This window comes from Mastigoproctus giganteus, chromosome 5 (assembly GCF_048544385.1).
Source record: "Mastigoproctus giganteus isolate SK-2022 chromosome 5, ASM4854438v1, whole genome shotgun sequence".
NCBI lineage: Eukaryota > Metazoa > Arthropoda > Arachnida > Uropygi > Thelyphonidae > Mastigoproctus > Mastigoproctus giganteus.
The window spans coordinates 192827907-192849569 of record NC_143579.1 but is presented as its reverse complement, the minus strand read 5'-3'; the positions used below and the strand labels follow the sequence as shown (position 1 = coordinate 192849569).

At 36.8% G+C, this 21663-nt stretch overlaps 1 protein-coding gene across 1 annotated transcript in view; it reads right to left on the bottom strand.

Moving 5' to 3' along the window:
* Positions 1 to 21663, bottom strand: part of LOC150085960 (dynein axonemal heavy chain 8-like) — a 1559705-nt gene that overhangs the window by 1445627 nt on the left and 92415 nt on the right. Inside the window, exon 7 of the mRNA XM_090374756.1 lies at positions 9331 to 9504. Within this exon, the coding sequence (XP_090230882.1) occupies positions 9331 to 9504 (174 nt within the window). The remainder of the gene's footprint in view (positions 1 to 9330; positions 9505 to 21663) is intronic.

The following is a 21663-nucleotide window of genomic DNA, read 5'->3' as shown; positions in this document are numbered from 1 at the left end:
TTTAAGCCTAAACCTTGAACAATATATTTCTTAGTTGGTATGTAAAGCCTAGTAGCTTCCAAGATAAGTTCTTTGAATGCTTCCCATTTTGAATTTGCTGTTGATAGCATCATCAGTTGGTCCCACTGTATAGAATTTAAATACTGTCTCATTCCATCGTAGTTGCCTTTACGGAAGCAATAACCCTTCCCTTTACCCCTAATGGTAGTTACCTCTTTGAGTAAATCTCACTTCAGCACACTGTGATCACTGCCACCTAGTGGTTCATTTATCTGCAGATTCTTAATGCATGAAGAATCACTGCTGATAATCAAATCAAGAGTATTCCTCCCCCCTAGTTGCCTCCCGAACATGCTGATGTAGAAAACAATCATCCAATAAATCCACAAAAGCCTTGCTAGTGTGTGAGTGACCAGCCCCCAAATTCCAGTCAATATCTGGGAAATTAAAATCTCCCATTATAAGACTCTCTGATTTACTGGCCCACTCTATTTCTTATTATACTCATCAGAGTCATTAGGCCTATAGCACACTTATATTACATCAATGCACTGGCCTCCCATGTCAAATGGATACACTGCCTGAGATTTAATATTCCTCTTAACTATGAGAATAAACAATCCGTCCTATTCTGTATCTCTGCCCGTTCTGTAAACATGGCTCCCCATATTCAAATTCAGCATCTCTTATGTCTGAGTGACACCACATCTCTGATATTCCCACGATGTCTTCATTTCATGATTTGATCAGTTCATTGAATTTATTAACTATGCTCCTAGCATTGGTTTACATGCAAGTACACATTCAGCAGTTGTTACTCTTAGTTTCTCTGATAGCCCATGTATTTTCTTGTTCCATGAGGACCCACAACAGACCTTAAATCCCTGATACCTTGCTTTCTGGGGTGCTGCACATTACAGTAGCAGCAGGGCAAGAATCACTTCTGTCTGCAGCTATTGTTGCAGACAGAAGTGATTATTAGTCTGTATATCCCTTCCCACCAAAGTTAGCAGTTCTGACTCATCTAATACTGCCTCAGTAGCATCAGCAAATATTCTCGCACCCTTTCTATTTAAGTGTAACTCATCCTGTAAACTGTAAAAGCAGCATCTCCTGTTAAGAAGCACACACCATGCTGGGGAAAATTCTACCCCTTGAGCCTTATGCAGCATCTCCAGGGCCACACTGGTTGACAAGGTTCTCATCACGTACTCCCTCCTATCATGTCTGAACAGAATTATAGACACTTTCAAATTTAACCTAGCTCAACTCTTTCTCAACATTGCCCTGCTGTTATATAAATCCTCTGAACTCCTACTCTTAATTTCATTGGTGAAAATGTGTTCAACAATATCACCTTTTGTGCCCTTAAAATATGATATGTGCTCTACAACTTCATCAACTTTTACCCCTAGCAGACACACCTTTGTACTGTTCCACCTATCCCTTCTGTATATCCCTTCTCTAAGGGTCACTGATAATAGCTATCTCCTGTGGCGAACAGTGCATTTTGCCATGGGGGTTGCTGTTGTGTTGCCTGATGCATAACTTCAAACTCTGGCATTAAGGTAGGCAGCTCAGAGCTTGATGGGACCCTAAACTTAATTCCTTCCAGGGCATCCTCCTTGTTCTTCAAGCTCTCATAAACACCCATTAAAACACTGAGCTGACATCTAATATCCTTACGCACTCTACATCGAATTCATACAAAAGTATCCATCCCAATTGGCTGTATCAAGTCCAGTTCCAGGCACATTTGCAAGCAAACAAACAGTAGTACATTTCATGAGGTCATGATTCATAGGACCACCACCACAACTGTATTCTCCCCAAGCCACAGTATTTAAGCTAGAGCCCTTTGCTTTGGTGCTCTGAGGCAGGATTTCATTCGAATTCAATTTAATCAAAATACTACACTAAAGTAATATACTTAAATGCAATAATAATCCACATCAGTTATGGAGCAATAATACATATTACACTATTAAGTTTACATTATTAAATAAATAAATAAATAAATATATATATATATATATATGGATGTTAGATGAACTAATGAGGCATATGGCAGAGAAGAAAAATGCATGGGATACATACAAATTAATACGTGACACAGAAGCCTATGACAGATACAAGTTGATCTGTAACCAAGTTACAAAGGAGGTTAGGCAGGCGAAGGCAGATTACGAGAGATCCTTGGCAAGGGATGCTAAGAAAAACAGAAAAGAGCACTTTACTTATGTAAATTCTAGAAGGAAGGGGATGAATCAGATTGGTCCACTTGATATCGATGAGTCAACTGTTGATGACCCTGCTCAGGTAGCTAACAAACTAAATGAATATTTTGCATCGACATTCAACACATGAGGAGTTATTCAGCGAGGGGAATACCAGAGGTGTATTCAACTCTGGCAGTAAGCTAGAGAGTCTTGTAATAACTGAGAGTAAAGTGGAGGAGAAATTGTTGAAGATAAACACAAGAAAGGCACCTGGGGTGGATGGGATCTATCCAGTTATACTAAAGGAGGCAGCAAAGGAAGTAAGCAAACCCTTAGCCATAATTATGAGTGCTTCCTTGGACTCAGGGGAGGTATCCATAGACTGGAGATGTGCAAATGTGACCCCAATTCACAAGAGAGGATCCAAGGCTGACACAAGTAATTATAGACCTGTGAGTTTAACTTCTGTTCCTGGAAAATTAATGGAGGCACTGGTTAAAGAAGCACTGCAGGATCATCTAGACAAGACTTCAGTTATAGCTCGGACACAGCATGGTTTTGTTAAGGGGAAGTCTTGCCTGACCAATTTGATTGGATACTATGCTGCAGTTACAAAAGAACTGTACGCAGGGAATAACTTTGATATTATATACTTGGATCTTAGAAAGGCTTTTGATACTGTTGCACATGGAAGACTGCTGCACAAATTGGAGCAGTGTGGCATTGGAGGCAAATTGCTGCTATGGATAAAAGGGTGGTTGAGGGGGAGAAGACAGAGAGTGGTAATTAATGGACACTGCTCATCATGGACTAATGTTTTTAGTGGAGTCCCTCAGGGTTCAGTATTGGATCCTTTATTGTTTTCTGTATTTATAAATGATATTGATGATGGTATATCAAGCTTAATGTCCAAGTTTGCAGACGATACGAAGGTTGGCAGGGTTGTCAAGGACACTACTGACACTATGCTGCTGCAACAGGATCTGGAAAGGTTGAGCAGATGGGCTGAGAGGTGGCAAATGAAGTTTAACATTGACAAATGTAAAGTACTACATATGGGAAACAGCAACCCCAGAGCAACGTATCAACTCTGTGGTACTACACTGACAGTGGTAGAGAATGAAAGGGACCTGGGGGTGGTTGTGCAGGCAGATATGAAGTTCTCTGAGCAGTGCAGACGGGCTGCAAGAGTAGCTCATGGTGTATTGTCAATGATATATAGGAATTTTTCTAGCAGTGATAAGGAGGTGATTATTCCCTTGTATAAGGCAATGATCAGGCCACACCTAGAGTACTGTATAGAGGTCTGGAGGCCTCATTTCAAGAAGGATGTAGAGCTGCTGGAACGAGTACAGAGAAGGGCAACAAGATTAGTGAATGGAACAAAGAGGTGCTCTTACGAAGAAAAGCTTACGTTTTGCGAATTACAGTGTCTGGAGACTAGGCACCAGCGAGGTGATCTGATAGAGGTGTACAAAGCCTTGAATGGATTGAGCATGCTCAATGCTGATGGGATTCTTCCTCTTGCTCAGAATAATCACCTGAGAGGGTATAAATTCAAATTGAGGAAAGACAGATGTAGGATAGATGTGCGGAAATTTGCCTTTAGCCAGCGGGTGGTTGGTAGGTGGAACAGACTTCCATCCCTTGTCGTGGAAGTTGATAGCCTAAATAAGTTTAAGGCTCAGCTGGACAAGTATTTCGAATGAACAGAGGGGTGAAGTGGAAGTGGTTATTTTTTATTTATTTATTTTACTTTTTTTTTTTTTGGCTGATAAGCTTGCTTTCTTGCATCAAATGCCTCTACTAATGCTAATGCTAATATTACGATATCAATTTTATTATATTTATTATATATGTAAAATGTTATAGACTTTACGCTACTGTAAATAAAATTATATAAAATTAAACCTGTTTATAAAATTATAAGTTAATTATATTATCTACTAATGCCAATATATGTGATCCAAACTTTCAAGATAATACCTATTTACCACAATAAAGGCACTAGAATTTGCCCACCATGCACTTAACCCCAGGGGCTCACATCTGGTAAGTATGAGCTTGGCACACCCAGGGTCCTGAACTGGATATCATCATTCTTCTCTTTCTTGGTGATTCCCTTCTCTCTCTCTCGGAAATTTTTTTTAGCTGGTGCACCGTAAGCCTCAGGCTTCCTTGCACTATATGGCTAGTAATAATAATAATAAGTTATAAAATTTTACACAAAATTAAGTAGTACCTTTCAAAATCCCTAGCTAAATTTAAAAATAAACTAATGAACATGACGATGGCTATAAAGCTAATGCTATAGATTACTATTTAACATGCTAATTATGTCAATAAAACAGCAAAATATTTCAAAAACAACCGTTCCCAGGAGCCCAAAATCATTTGCCTAATACATAGATACTCTGGATTATGGCTGCCTATGTCCCAATAAATCAGACTATCAATAAAACATTCTATATTGAGGTCCAGACAAGAGTGTAATAAAAAATTTGAAGGAAGAGAACAGAATTGTGGTAGGATAGTTGGATGCTTCGTCAAGACAATGCACTCTCTGTTTGTCAGTTGCAGACCAAAAAACAAATCCCTGTCTGTGAACATGTGACCTATTTGCCAGACTTATTCCCCTTGTTACTTTTTTTCTCTCTTCCCTAAACTAAAAAGTGTACTTAAGCGAACCCATTTTCAGTCCACTGAACACATTCAGAAAAAAACAACCAAAATGTTAAAGGGGCTTACAGATTATTTCTATAAATGCTTAGAATAAAAAGTATGAATCAGTGTGTGCAAGACCACAGCAATTATTTTGATGGGAATAGCTTGTAAAGAGGTACAAAATATTTCATTATATTTATTTTATTGTAAGCGTATCATTATTTAATAACCACACCTTGTAAAGTAAAATAAAATAAAATAAATTTAAAATATTCTCCCAACCATGAGAGAATTGATATTGCTTTAATAAATGATAATTATAATTTTTATGATAAAATTATGGAGGGGGATTCTGCACATAAATTATTCCTCTGGAAAAATCATTATATAAATTTTTAAATGGGAAAAAAGTCGTTGAATTATTCATACAAGTCACAAAGGAGGTTAGGCAAAAGAAGGCAGATTACAAGAAATCTTTGCCAAAGGATGCTAAGAAAAACAGCAAGGACTTCTTTATTTATATAAACTCTAGAAAGAATGGGAAGAATCAGGTTGGTCCACTTGATATCAATGGTTCAACTGTTGATGATCTTGCTCAGATAGCTGACAAACTGAATGAGTATTTTGTATCTACATTCACACGAGGAATTCTGTAGTGAAGAGGAGGGCAGAAGCTTATTAAACTCTAACAGGGAGCTTAATGATTTTGTAATAACTGAGAGCAAAGTGGAGGAGAAATTGTTGCAGTTCAACATAACATTGGATGGGATTTATCCAATTATATTTAAGGAGGGAGCAAAGGAAGGTAAGCAAACCCTTGGCCATAATTATGAGAGCATCCTTGGACTCAGGGGAAGTCCCCACAGACTGGAGATGTGTAAATGTATCCCCAATTCACAAAGGGGGGGATCAAAGGGTAACACGAGTAACCACAGTTCTGTTAGTTTAACTTCTGTTCTTGGGAAAATAATGGAGTCACTGGTTGAAGAAGCATTGCAGGATCATCTAGACAAGACTGCAGTAATAATTCAGACACAGCATGGATTTGTAAAGGGATAGTCTTATCTGACAAATTTGATTGGATACTATGATGTGGTTACTATGGAGTGGAATAATGCAATCATAGTTTTGCTGCATAAGAAAGGAGATAAACAGAAATTCAAAATTATAGACCAATTAGCTTGTTATCCCACATCTACAAGTTGTTCACAAGGGTCATTACTAACAGATTAGAAAGAATACTTGGTGAGAATTAACCGAAAGAGCAAGCTGGCTTTAGAACAGGATTCTCAACTATGTATCACCTTCACGTAATATCACAGCTAATAGAGAAAGCAAATGAATATAAAACACCATTATGTCTGGGATTTGTGGAGTATGAAAAGGCATTTGACTCCATACAGCATAAGGAAATGTTTTGTTCACTGGAAAGACAAAGCATAGATATCCCGGCGCCTCCGTAGCCAGGTGGGAAGGAGCAGCAGCAGTGCGTAGCACATGCTTCTTGATTAGACCGGGGTTCGAGCCCATCACCACCAAATATGGAGGATACAGAAAGATCAAGGGAATGACCACCGCATATTCCAGGAGCAATATGGCCTTAGTTTCTAATGCTCCTAAAAACCAAATAACAACAACATAGATACCCCATATATTATGATTTTGAAGAAAATATATGAGAATGCCACCTCCTTTATAAGACCAAACAAAAACAGTAGCAAATATAAAATTGGGAAAGGAATTCGACAAGGAGACATAATATCTCCGAAGTTGTTTACTGCTGCCCTTGAGGAAGCTTTCAGAAGATTAGACTGGTTGCAGAAAGGAGTCAATGTGAATGGAGAGTACCTAAACCATTTAAGATTTGCAGATGACATTGTGGTCATAAGCCACGATCCCAAAGAATTAGAGGAAAATCTTAATCAGTTATGCAGTTAGTAAGGATTTTGGACTAAAAATGAATATGGCTGAAACAAAAGTAATGATGAGAACAAGTATCTCACAGAAAGGGATATATGATGGAAGGAGCAGTAATTGAAAAGTTGGAGCATATACTTATCTGGACAAGTCACTGGCTGTAATAATGATAAATGGCTGGAAGTCAAGATAAGAATAAATTTGGGATGGATAGCATTCAGGAAATATAGTCACATACTGAGGAGCAATATCCCAATTTGTCTGAAACATAAAATAATAAACCAATGTATACTCCCCATCATGACTTATGGAAGTTAAATTTGGGCACTGATCAAAAGAATGGAAGAGAAGCTGCGAAGAATGGAACAAATTATATTGGGAATTATAATGCAAGGAGGCTAACTTAATCTGTATCTGCTGGGGGAGGACTCATTAATCAATAAAAAAAATTCTTATTGAATTCTTCCTTGAAATTTGCCAAACCTTTCACCTTAGTTGCTTTTCCCGGCAACTTATTGCAATGTTCAGTTTGAGTAAGGCAAGATCTCACCTTTGTGAAACTATACTCAGACACATTTAGGAAATCATTCCTGCAGATATTGCCATTAACCTAATTATAAATGACTCAATAACCTTAAAAGGATATCTTCAACAGCCTAATCACTTCAGTCAAAGCAGTGTAATTCAAAAAAGAAATAAGCAGTTTAAAAAATAAATCTAAAAAATGGAAACTGGAATTCATTATTGCTGTGACATATACAGAGGATCTTTAAAAAAGTTTCCTATGGACCATAAAGACCCTTCATATGAGCTTCATGAGTCACATGGCAATTGATGCAATAGTTAATTTCTTGCCAGACTTTTGCCATTATGTCTGTGGTAATTGATCCCACTGTCTAAGTGATCATTTCAGTTCAGAAATGTCTGTCGGCAATCACAGGACAAATGTGACCTATGACCTATGAATTCTCTGGGAAAGATTTCTGTTAAGAAATTCTCTTATAATGAAAGAATAATGTGCTGGGACACTGTTTGGCATAAAATATAGAACCTTTCCCTCTAATTTGGAGTAATTACAATTAAAAGATAATATTAGTAACAACCATATAGTGCAAGGAAACCAAAGGGCTTTTGCTGCACTGCCCAAAAATTAAAATAAATAAATAAATTTAAAAAATATATATAACAATAAATACCTAAAAAATTGAAAAGGAAAAGAAAACTTATGTGCTTCCCTCCTCATAGGTAACTATCCAACTGACCTATGAATTTCCTCAAGTTGTCAACCTCAACTACCCAAATTGGCAACGTATGCCAGTAATTAACAATTCTTCAAAAAAAGAATGGTTTCATCAGTCCTTTTGCTAAGAATCTCTTCAAAGAGCTCTTTGATGCTTTTTTGTTGCTTCTGAAGCCAACTGTTCAATGAGCTAAAGAGTCTGCAGAAGCAACAAAGGAGCATCTCACTGACTTTAAATTTGTACATGCAAATTATCACATTCCCAATAAATACAATTAGAATAATTAACAATTCCATTCAGTTTGAAAATTGCTTGATCAATCGAAATCGTTTCATCTAGGGAATTTCATTCTTGTCAACCTTTAGGAAAATGGAGAAAATTCAATTCTGTCAGGTTCATCATCATTTAGGGCTTGATATAATTTAGGAATATCAACATCAACAAAACAAATCTTTTAATTTTTATAACAGAAGTTTGATTCTGATATTTATATTATGCTCAATTTTAATTGCATATAGTATTATTTTATTTATTTTAATAAAACATTTAAACCTTTGTCTAGTCAGTGTCTGATAGAAATTTTTACATAAAAGCTTACCTGACCTTCAAAGACTTATTTCATAAAGTTGCAGGAACTTACAGGAAAATAAGTTGAGATGGAATACATAATATTTATGCTAGGAATGTATATCTAAGACATTTTTTTACAGCTTTGCAGAAACAGGCTATTTGTTTTAAAACTTACTTATTATAGTAAAGTTTTGAAATAACTTTTATCGCCTTAAATTTATTCATTCAGAATTATTTTTCTGTTCATAAAATGAAAGCAACAAAAGCAGTCACATCAATAACAGAAAAATCCAATAAACCATACGATGAAAACAAATTCAAATGTGTAAAAATAAATCACAATACATTTATAGTAAAATAAAATCTCAGTGAGGTTTTGTAATCATAAAAAATGTGCATCTTGCAGGGTATACCTCATAATCAACTAGCAAAATATTTATATTTACACAGCTTTTTCTTAATAAATGATGATTACATTTCAAAATAAATTTCAAAATTACATTTCAAAAAAAAATGCACACATTTTAAGAGTTAGTAAAAATTACAGCCTGTATTTAATTGTAAAAAGAATAATTTATTTGTTGAATGATTAATACTTGAACAAAAAGGCAGAAATATTTTCAACTGACATATGTACCCCTCAAATCTCAGTTTATAAACAAAAAAATAAATAAATAAAATAAATAATCCATCAAGTAATCCACCGAAATAAGATTTACCTTTATTTTACGAGATTTAGCTGCAACGAGCGTTGCAGCTACAGCTTTAAATTGCCTACGTTGAAATGCTTCAAATATTGAATTAAACCGAGCTACATTGAAGCGCCAGTGCTGAAGTTCAGCCAATGGCCCACTCTCTTCTTCCCTTCTAATTTGGTCACTTTCAGCAAGAACCTTAAGAAAAATAAATAACTTTGATTACTTCAAAAAATACAAGTAATAAGTTCATTAAGGAACAGATTTATAAATCACTGAATATATTATTAAGCATCTTAGAATCTTTAATCTTTTTTTTGACCTATCTGTTTCCTTTAAAATCTACATAACCAAATTAAATATTATACCTTTAACTTGATGGTAGCCATGTGATGCCATATATATACAGGAACTCCCCGACTTATGTAATACTCGTCTTATGGAATGGAAATCTGACTTTACGTAAGATTTTGCCAGCTGGTGCAAACTTAAAAAAAATTGTGGAAACGTATTTTGCATCCCGTAGGAATAAATGGAGGTAGCGTGAAAATATCATAATGTGAACCCAATAATACACTGGTTTTTTTTTTTGGTAATTAGTTCCAAGCCTCAAAAGTTGAAATTTTTGCTGTATAACTAAGCTATTTCTCTCTCTAAAATGTCATTTTTATAATGAAAATTGCACTACACTTTCATCGTTATCATATGTTGCATTATAAGAATCAATTTTGAATGCCTTTGTGATATTTTTCTAAAACACATTTCTGGAGGTCACTACCATAAAACAATATGTACTTTCCAGTTTAATTGGGTTTTCTGTTAGTGCATCTAATTATAAATGGGTAGTAAACTCGATCTTATTGCATTTGCAATAATCCCGATTTGCAATAATCCCGATAACTGAAATTGTGTGGGTTTTTATGTTATTACGGTGAAATGTGTTTCCCCTTCACTGAAATCTTCAATCATAAAAAAAACATAAATAAATTTTCAAAATCTTCTCTTCATTCCTATTTACTTATTACAATGATGAAGAGAAAGCAACCAATAAAAAGTGAAAGTGCTGGCAGTACTAGGAAACGAAACGAAACAAAACAAAATTAATTTAGAAATGAAGATGATTAATTAAGAAGTACAAAGCAGGACAAAGTTTGTCATCTATTGCATGGAATTAGGTCTTGCTGCTTCAACAGTGAATGCTATTTTAAGGGACAGTGCGCGTATAAAATAACGTGTTAAAAGATCAATGTATTTCACACCGGGGCCAGTCCACCCCACAGTGATCAGAAAACAGCATTCAGGTGCAATGTCAAAGATGGAAAAACTATTAATAATATGGGTGGAAAATCAGATTCAGAAGCAAGTGCCCCTAAATCTAACGGCCATTCAAGCAAGAAGTATTTATGAAGATAACGATAAGTATGGCAAACCCCAAGCCAAGTTTGTGGCAAGCAATGGGCGGTTTAATAGGTTCAAGCAATGCGCTGGCTTCCAAAACATTAAAGTATGCGGTGAAGTCACCAGTTCCGATTCTGCAGATGCAGAGAAATTTTGTGATGCGTGCGTTGCAAAAAAAACCCTTCTAAATCTCCACAGTCCTCAACTTCTGCAGCGACATATTATCAGCTGAAGAGTTAATTATGGCAATGATGCTCGAAAGGTAAAACTAGCTGATGTTATGCCTGTCTCCTCTCTCTTTTTGTAATTTTATAATTTTGAAATTTTTGTAATTTTGTACACTTTTGTAATTTTTCCTCTGCATGAGATAAAAAAATTGAATAATTATATTTACATGTTCATTGAACATTTCTTTTTTGCTTCTATCAAATTCAGTGCACACAGTTGCGAGTGTGGAACTTCCCTAAATGCATATTTAGGAAAATTCAGACTTACGTAGCGTTTCGCAGAATGCAACCCATACATTAATCGGGGAGTGGCTGTATAGTATAAGATGTTTGTTTGGTTTTTATGAGCATTAGCAACTAAGGCTATATTGCTCCGGGATATGCGGTGGTCAGTCCCTGACCTTTCCACATCCTCTGTATTTGGTGGTGACAGGCTCGAACCCCGGTCTAATCAAGAAGCGTGTGCTACACACTGCTGCTCCTTCCCACCTGGCTATGGAGGCGCCATATAGTATAAGATATTGCAAACTCGGAAGGTTATTTTCATCACATTCAATACAGATTTCTCATATATTTAAGAGAAATTGTGACAAAAAAGTTTTAAAATTAATAGATATCACTAAATTTGGAATTGACCTTTTTTTTTTATTATGATAATTTTATTATGAAGATTTTGTCATATTAAGTGATTTTGCACACTTACTTATTTTTAGGTTGGATACACTAAATAAATTTATCTCCAAGAAAATGCAAGTCCAAGAAGCTCACAGAAAGAGAGACTAACAGTCTAGCAGTCAGACAGGCTTGAACCATGGTCAACTTGAATACATACAAATGTACCTTCACATTTGATCACTCAGCAAAGGTAGCCTAATTCGTATCTTTAAGGTAATATATACTGATATAGTTTATACTAACTATATCAGTATATAGTATATACTGATATAGTTAGAATTACAGTATACAGAATTATTGCATACAATTTTGTACTTTTGTATGGAAGAGGTTATAAAACTGCAATCTATAATTAAAAAACTATTGTGTTAAAATATACATTTTATTTATAATATTTTTCATTTTTTCTACTTCAAACTTCATTTCCAATTCCAATTGTTTGCTTACCTGTGTGTGTGTGTACCCCTAGCTTATAGAAATGTGTAAGTAAAAGTAACGTAAAAAAGTACACATCACACTAACTTTAAATACGATAATTTTTATAAAAGAGACCTGAATAATACAATTTAAGTTTACCTTGATAAAATTAATTCACTAATTTCTTAATTTTAATGGTTAATGTAAATCGCAAGATAACTATCTCTTGAATATCTGGTAATTCGTCCATATATTATATTAGCTACACCTATACCTTCTACGCTGAAATCAATATTTTAAAAAGAATAAGAGAAGTTTACCTCAATATGATACATAGAACACTTCCGTATAATACTCTCCAGAAATTAAAAAAAAAACAATTAAAAACTCAAATATTATTGTTAATTATTTCTTACATTACAGAAATAATTAACAATAATAAAAAATCAAATGAACACAATTAAGAATCAATTTAACGCAATTAAAAATTAAGTCAAAAAATTAATTTAACGAAAAAAAATTGCACAACGATTTTCCTTCCTGAAGCTGACAATGCTTTACGACTGTATGTCGTAATCACAGTAATGAAAATTACCGAATAGGGGTGAGCATGGAACTTCAATAGGAATTATTTGTCTTTGCACACGCACGTAAAGGACCACGAGTAGGAGATTAGATATGGCTGGCAAACATTAACAGAATTCTCATGTAATTTAATTTCGACGGTTTCTGCAATTAATAGTCTCGTATAATTACGTTGGACACTAAGTATTTTGGCCTCTTAAATAAAAAAGTATGTTTTTCATTAATGGCATGAAAGGCTAATTCTGACACTGTTGAGGCCACATGTTGATTAACATGAAAATTCTGAGGAAACCGCATAGAATCCTGATAAGAAGAGTCGCAATCACTACAAGAAATGTTGTATACTAAGTCATTTATTTGTGTTGCAAATGAGGATAGGACTGAGTGATTGTTCAGTATAATGTGTAATTTCCGTACTAGCCTGGCTACAATTTTAAATTCGGTATCTTTATAGAATCTGTTAAGTTGTTTGTGCCACTGTTCAACATATGGGACAGAAATAAAGTATTTTTTGATATTATTATTGTTGATTGGTGTATTTTTTTGTATTATGTCCTTAGCTTGTAACCTAATTCTGTCTATTGTAGCAAGTGGGTAACCCCTGTTTAAGAATCTGCTGGTTAATAATTGTATTTCTGAGCCCAAAGTAGATTCCGTCGTTGAATATTTATAAGCATTGAGAAAGTGATTAAAGATAACCGATCTTTCGTAGGTGAACGGATGATAGCTGTTAAAATACTTAGGCACACCGGTGTTTGTAGGTTTTCAATAGATGTTAAATTGGATTTTATTTGCGTCCCGAGTAAGCATGAAATTTAGAAAATTTAATGACTTAGTATCCGTATTTTCCATCTCCAATGTAAATTTGAGTCTAGAATGAATATTATTAAACGCATGTAAAATGTCTTGGATACTGCTACTATCAGTAATGACTAAAACATCATCTAAATACCTCCCATAGTATGTGATACAGGGTAGAAAAGGTTTCAAATGTATACATTCAATCGTAGAGCGATAGATCTCTGATAATAGGCGTCTCAAGCTTAATCCCATTGGCAAACCAAATTTTTGTTTGTATACTTTGACTCAAAAAGTGATATAGTTGGCTTCAACTAAAAGTTTAATTAAGTGAAAAATTTCCTTAATAGGAAAGCTTCATATAATTAATCGGTATCGAGTTATTATTTAACTTATCTCAAAGAATATCTAATGTGTATTCAACATCATTTACATTCGTATATAACGAGGTAACATCTAGTGAGAATAAATTATCATTACCACCAAATCTACAGTCCTTAAGGTTATTAAATAGTGCATTGTAGTTTTTAATCCTAAATTGTATCGCCTGCCTAAAGGGTTTTATAATGCTATATACAAGTGTGGCCAAGGATGAAAATGCAGCATTAATCAATACATGGCCTCAGTTCGTGCTTCTCATTCAGCAGAGTCTGAATGAACCTTTAATACCGTTAATGGAAAACATACTTTTTTATTTAATGAAACCAAAATACTAAGTGTCCAATGTAATTATACAAGACTATTAATGGCAGAAACGGTTGAAATTAAATTATATGAGAATTCTGTTAATGTTCACCGGCCATATCTAACCTCCCACTCGTGGTCCTTTATGCACATGCACAAAGACAAATAATCCCTATTGAAGTTCCATGCTCACCCCTATTCGGTAATTTTCATTCCTGTGATCACGACATACAGTCATAAAGCATTGTCATCTTCAGGAAGGAAAATCGTTCTGCAATTATTTTGTTAAATTAATTTTTTGACTTAATTTTTAATTGCGTTAAATTGATTTTTAATTGTGTTCACTTGATTTTTAATTATTGTTAATTATTTCTTACTGAAATGTAAGATTTTTGATTTTTTAATTGTTTTCATTTTAATTTCTGTAGAGTATCATACGGAAGTGTTCTAAGTATCATATTGAGGTAAACTTCTATTCTTTTACAAATATTATATTATAATTGGTATCAGTAAAGCCATATGATGCAAAAAAGCAAGCCTATACAGCATCAGCAAAAAAAAAAAAAAGCACCCTTGACCTTCTCATTTCATCCATCCACTCACTCCAAATGTTTGTCTAGTTGTGCCTTGAATCTGTTTAAGCTATCAACTTCTACAACTACAGATGGAAGTTTGTTCCTGCAATGAACCACACACTGGATAAAGGCTAACTTCCGAACATCTATCCTACAACTGACTTTCCTCAATTTGAATTTATGCCCTCTCAGGCCATTATTCTGAGCAAGAGGAAGAATTCCATCAGCACTGAGCATGCTCAAACTATTCACGGCTTTATACACCTCAATCAGATCACCTCACAGGTGCCTAGTCACCAGACACTATAATTTGCAAAACTTAACCATTTCTTCATAAGAGCAACCCTTTGTTCCATTCACTAATCTTGTTGCCTTACTCTGCACTCGTTCCAGCAGCTCTACATCCTTCTTGAAATGAGGCCTCCAGACCTGTATACAGTACTCAAGGTCTTGCCTGACCATTGCCTTATACAAGGGAATAATCACCTCCTTATACCTGCTAGAAAAATTTCTGTATATCATTGACAAGACACCATGAGCTACTCTTCCAGCCCGTCTGCACTGCTCAGAGAACTTCATATCTGCCTGCACAATTACCCCCAGGTCCTGTTCATTCTCTACCACAGTCAGTGTAGTACCACACAGTTGATATATTACTCTGGAGTTACTGCTTCCTATATGCAGTGCTTTGCATTTGTCTATGTTAAACTTCAGCTGCCACCTCTCAGCCCATGTGCTCAACTTTTCTGGATCCTGTTTCAGCAGCGCACGGTCATTTTTGTTTTTAACAACTCTGTCGACCTTCACAAATCATCTGCAAACTTGGACATTAACCCCGATATACCATTATCAATATCATTAATAAATACAGAAAACAACAATGTACCCAAACCCAACACTGAACCCTGGGGGACTCCACTCATAACATTAGTCCACGAAGAATGGTGTCCATTGATTACCACTCTCTGTCTTCTCCCACTCAACCATCCCTTTATCCATAGCAGCAATTTGCCTCCAATACTACACTGCTCTAACTTGTGCAGCAGTTCTCCATGAGCAACAGTATCAAAAGCCTTTCTAAGATACAAATATATGATATCAAAATTATTCTTTGCATCCAGTTCCTTTGTGACCACATCATATTATCCAATCAAATTGTTCATACAAGACTTCCTCTTAACAAACCCATGTTGGTGTCTGAACTATAACTGAAGTCTTGACTAGATGATCCTGCAGTACTTCTTTAACCAGAGCCTGCATTAATTTTCCTTGAACAGAAGTTAAACTAACAGGTCTGTAATTACTTGTGTCACCCTTTGATCCTCCTTTATCGATTGGGGTCATTTCCAGTCCATGGGTACCTCCTCTGAGTCCAAGTAAGCTCTCATAATTATGGCTAAGGATTCGCTTACTTCCTTTAATATAACTGGATAGATCCCATCCACACCGGGTGCCTTTCTTACGTTTATCTTCAACAATTTCTCCTCCACTTTGCTCTCAGTTATTACAAAATCATTTAGCTCACTGCCAGAGTTTAATTCACCAGTGGCATTCCCATCCCTGAATAACTCCTAATGTGTGAATGCAGATGCAGAATACTCATTTAGTTTGTTAGCTACCTGAGCAGGATCATCAATAGTTGAGCCATCGATATCAAGTGGACCAATCTGATTCATCCCCTTCTTTCTAGAGTTTACAAAAGTAAAGAACTCTGCTGTTTTTCTTTGCATCCTTTGCCAAAGATTTCTTGTAATCTGCCTTTGCCTGCCTAACCTTCTTTGTGACTTTGTTACAGACCACATTATATCTATCATAAGCTTCCGTGATCTGACATCCATAAATTGATGAACTGACATCCATTTAGGTCTAAACCTTGAACAATATTTCTTAATTGGTATGTAAAGCCTAGTAGCTCCCAAGATAAATTCTTTGAATGCTTACCATTTTGAATTTGCTGTTGGTAACATCATCAGTTGGTCCCACCGTAAAGAATTTAAAAACTGTCTCAGACCACCATAGTCACCTTTACGAAAGCATAAACCATTACCTTTACCCCTGATGGTAGTTACCTCTTTGAGTAAATCCAACTTCAGCACACTGTGATCAATGCCACCTAGTGGTACCTTTATCTGCAGATTCTTAATGCATGAAAAATCACTACTGATAATCAGATCAAGTAATACTCCCTCTAGTTGCCTCCCATGCTGTTGCAGAAAACCATTATCCAATAAATCCACAAAAGCCTTGCTATTTTGTGAGTGACCAACCCACAAATTCCAGTCATTATCTGGGAAATTCAAATCCCCCATTATAAGACATTATGATTTCAAATACAGATATATACAGTTATACCCAGTTATTTATTAACAAATAAAGTACAAATAAAATAAATAAAAGTACAAAACCAGTAGCTTTCGGAACACGTGTCCCTTTATCAACTGATAAGTTAATATAAAATTTGAATACATTACAAGCAAAGTGTGGCACGTTAATCATGCGTCATTGTTGTAGCACGGACGTGTGCTGCTTTACGCCAGTGATCATCCATCAATAAAACGGTTGTCTCTAGGATGGGATGTAGACGCATGCCTTTCTGGCGATTTAATGCCTTAGGATTGTTTATTATGTTTAGTGACTCTAGCCATAGGCGGTGGCGAAAGTGTCGCGCGTGGTCCACTATCTCAAAGTCGCGCTTGGGGTCAAGATCGTGGTTGGTAGCCCAAAAATGTTCTGCGACCGCGGACTGGTCAGTTTCGGCAAGCCGGATTACTCTGTCGTGTTCCGTGAGGCGATCCTGGAGACGTCTCGATGTCTCACCTACGTAGCAACTGTTACAGGCCCTACAGGTGATACGGTACACTACATTGCTGCGTAAGACAGGTGTGACAGGGGTCTTCACACTGGAGACAAGTGAACGTAGGTTCCTACCGGGTAATTGCACACATTTGATGTTGTAACTTCTAAGGACCTTCGAGATACGTCCTGACACTCCTGGATAGTACGGAATGTAGGCGGACAATATGCCGACTTGCTTCGGAGGTCTTGGGTTGGATGTAAGTTCTTCTGCCTGTAACAAGCATCTGTTTAGTACATGGGATGGATAACCGCATCTGGTTAGGTCCGCCTTCACACGGGAGATCTCGTTACGTCTAATTGTGTCGGTACTGGAATGGCTCCAGGCCCTGGAGAATAGGGTGCAGGCAGTGCTATTGAGATGGCTTGGAGCGTGGCCGGACCCGTAGTTGGTGAATTGACCGCACCACATGGGTTTGCGGTATACTGAGGTCTCTAGACGTGGGCCTACGCGATGCACTAGCACGTCCAGAAACGGGAGCGAACCGTTCACCTCTGATTCTACGGTAAACTTGATGACATTGGATAGGGAGTTGAGGTGTTCTAGTAGTACCGTTTCAGAACCACATGGTATTATGGTAAAAATATCGTCGACGTATCTACACCACGTTGTAATAGGTGTAGGTGGGTTCTGGTGTATCTGCTCCTCCAGATCTTCCATGGCGATGTTAGCTACTACGGAACTGACAGGGGCACCCATAGCAGTGCCATGTACTTGTTTGTAGAGTGAGTCTTCAAAGGTGAAGATGCTGCTAGAGAGGCATAGGTTGAGGGCGGTACAGATGTCATCAGTGGATAGTGACGTCCTGGATTGGAGGCTTAAGTCGCTCTCAAGGAGCCTTCTGGCGCAGTGCACGGCCTGTTGGACGGGAATCGAGGTGAATAAAGAAACCACGTCAAATGATGCCATGACAGAGTTGTCAGGGATTGAAAGGTCGTTAATGAGGTTAATGAATTCACTGCTGTTTTTAACGGTGTGAGATGTATTACCTATAAGAGGCGAGAGGAGGCTCGCGATATGTTTGGACAGTTCATACATTGGGGCACTGCAGCAAGACACTATAGGTCTGAGAGGAATACCCGGTTTGTGGATCTTTGGTATCCGTAGAATTGCGGTAGTTGGCAGCCAGTAGCACGTAGAAGATGCTGAGTCGTGGTCGGGATCTTCTTATCTTTAAGCCATGCGTGGACAAGTTTATTAACATTTGCTTCCAGACGTTTCAAGACTTTAACGGGAGGATCAGGTAGAGGTTCATATACGTTAGGATCGAGTAATAGGGTCAAGGCTTTCTCTCGGTAGGCTGATCGATCCAACACAACAGTCCGGCGCCCTTTATCCACAGGAAGTACAATGATGGAGTTGTCTTTTCTTATAGATGACAGGGCGGCACGCTGGCGGTGGTTGAGGTTTGAGTACGTTTTTCGAGTGTTGCGGAGGATTGCGGCAGTCTTGAATCGGATCTCGTTGGCAGTTTCTTCGGGAAGGTTGGTAATACTGGCTTCTATACCCATAGCGAGCTGTGTGATGGGAGGTTTCGATGGTATAACGGCAAATTTCATACCGTTTGATAAAACATTCAGCTGCTCGTTGGACAGTTGTTTGTTACTTAGATTCAAGACGAAAGAAGTCGTGTCGCTTGAACAAGTGTTCGCCTTTAAGGAGTTAGCTTCTATGCTTAAGTTTATGAACTTGCGCTGTTGGCGTAAACGGTAGGTATCCGAGGTCTGACTAGCCCGATGGCAGATGGTACGTATAAGGTTTGTAAATACGATAGGCGAGACCTTACCTTGTAGATGTTGTAACAGTCTGGACTTGTTGTAGTCAGCGTTCCTGATTTCACGGTGGAGATGGGATATCCACAAATTTAACGTGCGTAGGCTGAAGTTAAAGCAGGCACGATCCATGTGAGAGTTGTGGAACGGGGCTTTGTAGCGGAACCCTTTAGGTATGATTCGATTGCTTTTGCATCTGTGTGCGAAGCGTAAATGTTGCCTGTTGCGGGCTATTGAGAGGAAGGACCTTTGTAACTGCACACAATCGTTGTAGGTATTATGGCCATAAAGTGATCGAATAGTAATGAATGGGCCTGGAGTACTGGGGTCCATAGTTTCAAATACAGATATATACAGTTATACCCAGTTATTTATTAACAAATAAAGTACAAATAAAATAAATAAAAGTACAAAACCAGTAGCTTTCGGAACACGTGTCCCTTTATCAACTGATAAGTTAATATAAAATTTGAATATATTACAAGCAAAGTGTGGTACGTTAATCATGCGTCATTGTTGTAGCACGGACGTGTGCTGCTTTACGCCAGTGATCATCCATCAATAAAACGGTTGTCTCTAGGATGGGATGTAGACGAATTTAATGCCTTAGGATTGTTTATTATGTTTAGTGACTCTAGCCATAGGCGGTGGCGAAAGTGTCGCGCGTGGTCCACTATCTCAAAGTCGCGCTTGGGGTCAAGATCGTGGTTGGTAGACTACATTATGATTTACTTTTTTTCTATTTCTCTATTTCTCTGTATTTCTCTGTACAGTTGTTTATTATACTCATGAGTCATTTAGCCTATAACACGCTCTTACTCTCAATTCTGATTTCTCAGTGCTTAAGTCACACCAAACTGACTCGACATTGCACTGTTCAGCGATGTCGACTGGCTTCACTTCCTTGGATTTTATGTGTTTCTTAAGTAATAGCATAACCCCTCCTCCCTTCCTATCCTGTCTATCCTTCCTGTACACATTCTACTCCCCAAATTCCATTTCTGTATTCCTTATATATGTGTGACACCATGTCTCTGATATCCCAACAGTATCTGCTTTTAATGTTTTGACTAACACGTCAAATTCATCAAATTTATTTACCAAACTCCTAGTATTGGTGAACAGGTAAGTATACATGCACCTGTTCCTATTCTTAGCTACCTAGCATAGCCCATGTATTTACTTGTTCTGCAATGACTCCCAGCACTCTCTAAAATCCCCTGCACCTTGTTTTCCAGGCTACTGCTCATTCCAATAGAAGTAGTGCAAGAATCACTATACAGGAATACCCCGCATAGTGCACTTAATTTGTGCCAAAAAAATACCACGCTATGCGAAACCGCACTGATCAAGATATTATTAGTATGTATTTTAATGCAATGCATTCCGGCAATTTGATTATATGGGTCGAATTTCAAAAATATATAGGTGTTTGTTTACTATAAATTGATGCACATGAAGTTCTTGAAAAAAAAAGCTAAAAATGATAAAAATGAAAAATACCAGTAAGTACAGTACAAATGATTTTTATTGCAGTATGTACATACCAAAAGAATATAAGTGAAGTATGTACTGTATTTTTATTTTGAAAAATAACTGATCAGCTTAGTTTGCACAGTTTTTTCCTTCTTTTTATCTGCACATATCTCTTTATAACATCGAATGTCATTTTGCAACACCTGCCTTACTTTCATACCTCTTTCAATGTTTGGATCTACAAGAACACTCAGCGCCATTACATTTCTTCTTTCCACTCATATTTGCGTATAAAGGTGTAACGTTTTTAAAAAATAATCTTTAATAAAAATACACAGCCAAAAATATTTGTACAGCTTATGCACAATCAACGACCTTGCCGCTCGGAATCTAGAGTGTTTACTTATGTATGAATGATAGTAGAGTCCTATATAATGGGAGTTGCGACAACAGTCAGCGTGGCCTTGAATCCATAACGCATTGGCCTACGTGCTGGCATTATAATACATACATAAATATCAAATTTTGTTGTTGTTGTTGTTGAATTTGGGTTTTTGGCACAAGGGCCTCTTGGGCCATATTGTGCCTGTTCAATATTTGCTTATCACAAATTTCTCATGTTATTGCGATCATAGGCTATTATAAAGACTTATCTGTTTCAAATAAGTAAACAGTTCCTCCAAATTTGTGTCATTGCCAAGAATCTGCAATAAGGTTATCAGTTCCTTCAAGTGGGATAGGGAGGTAAAGCTTGATTTTCTGGTAGTTGAAAGTTGGGGACATTCAATAAGAATATTATTTATTGTTAACTGCGACTGGCAAAAGAAACATGAGGAGGGTTCTCTCCCGTAAGCAAATACAGATGAGTTTGATGTGAATGACTGATGCAGAGTCTT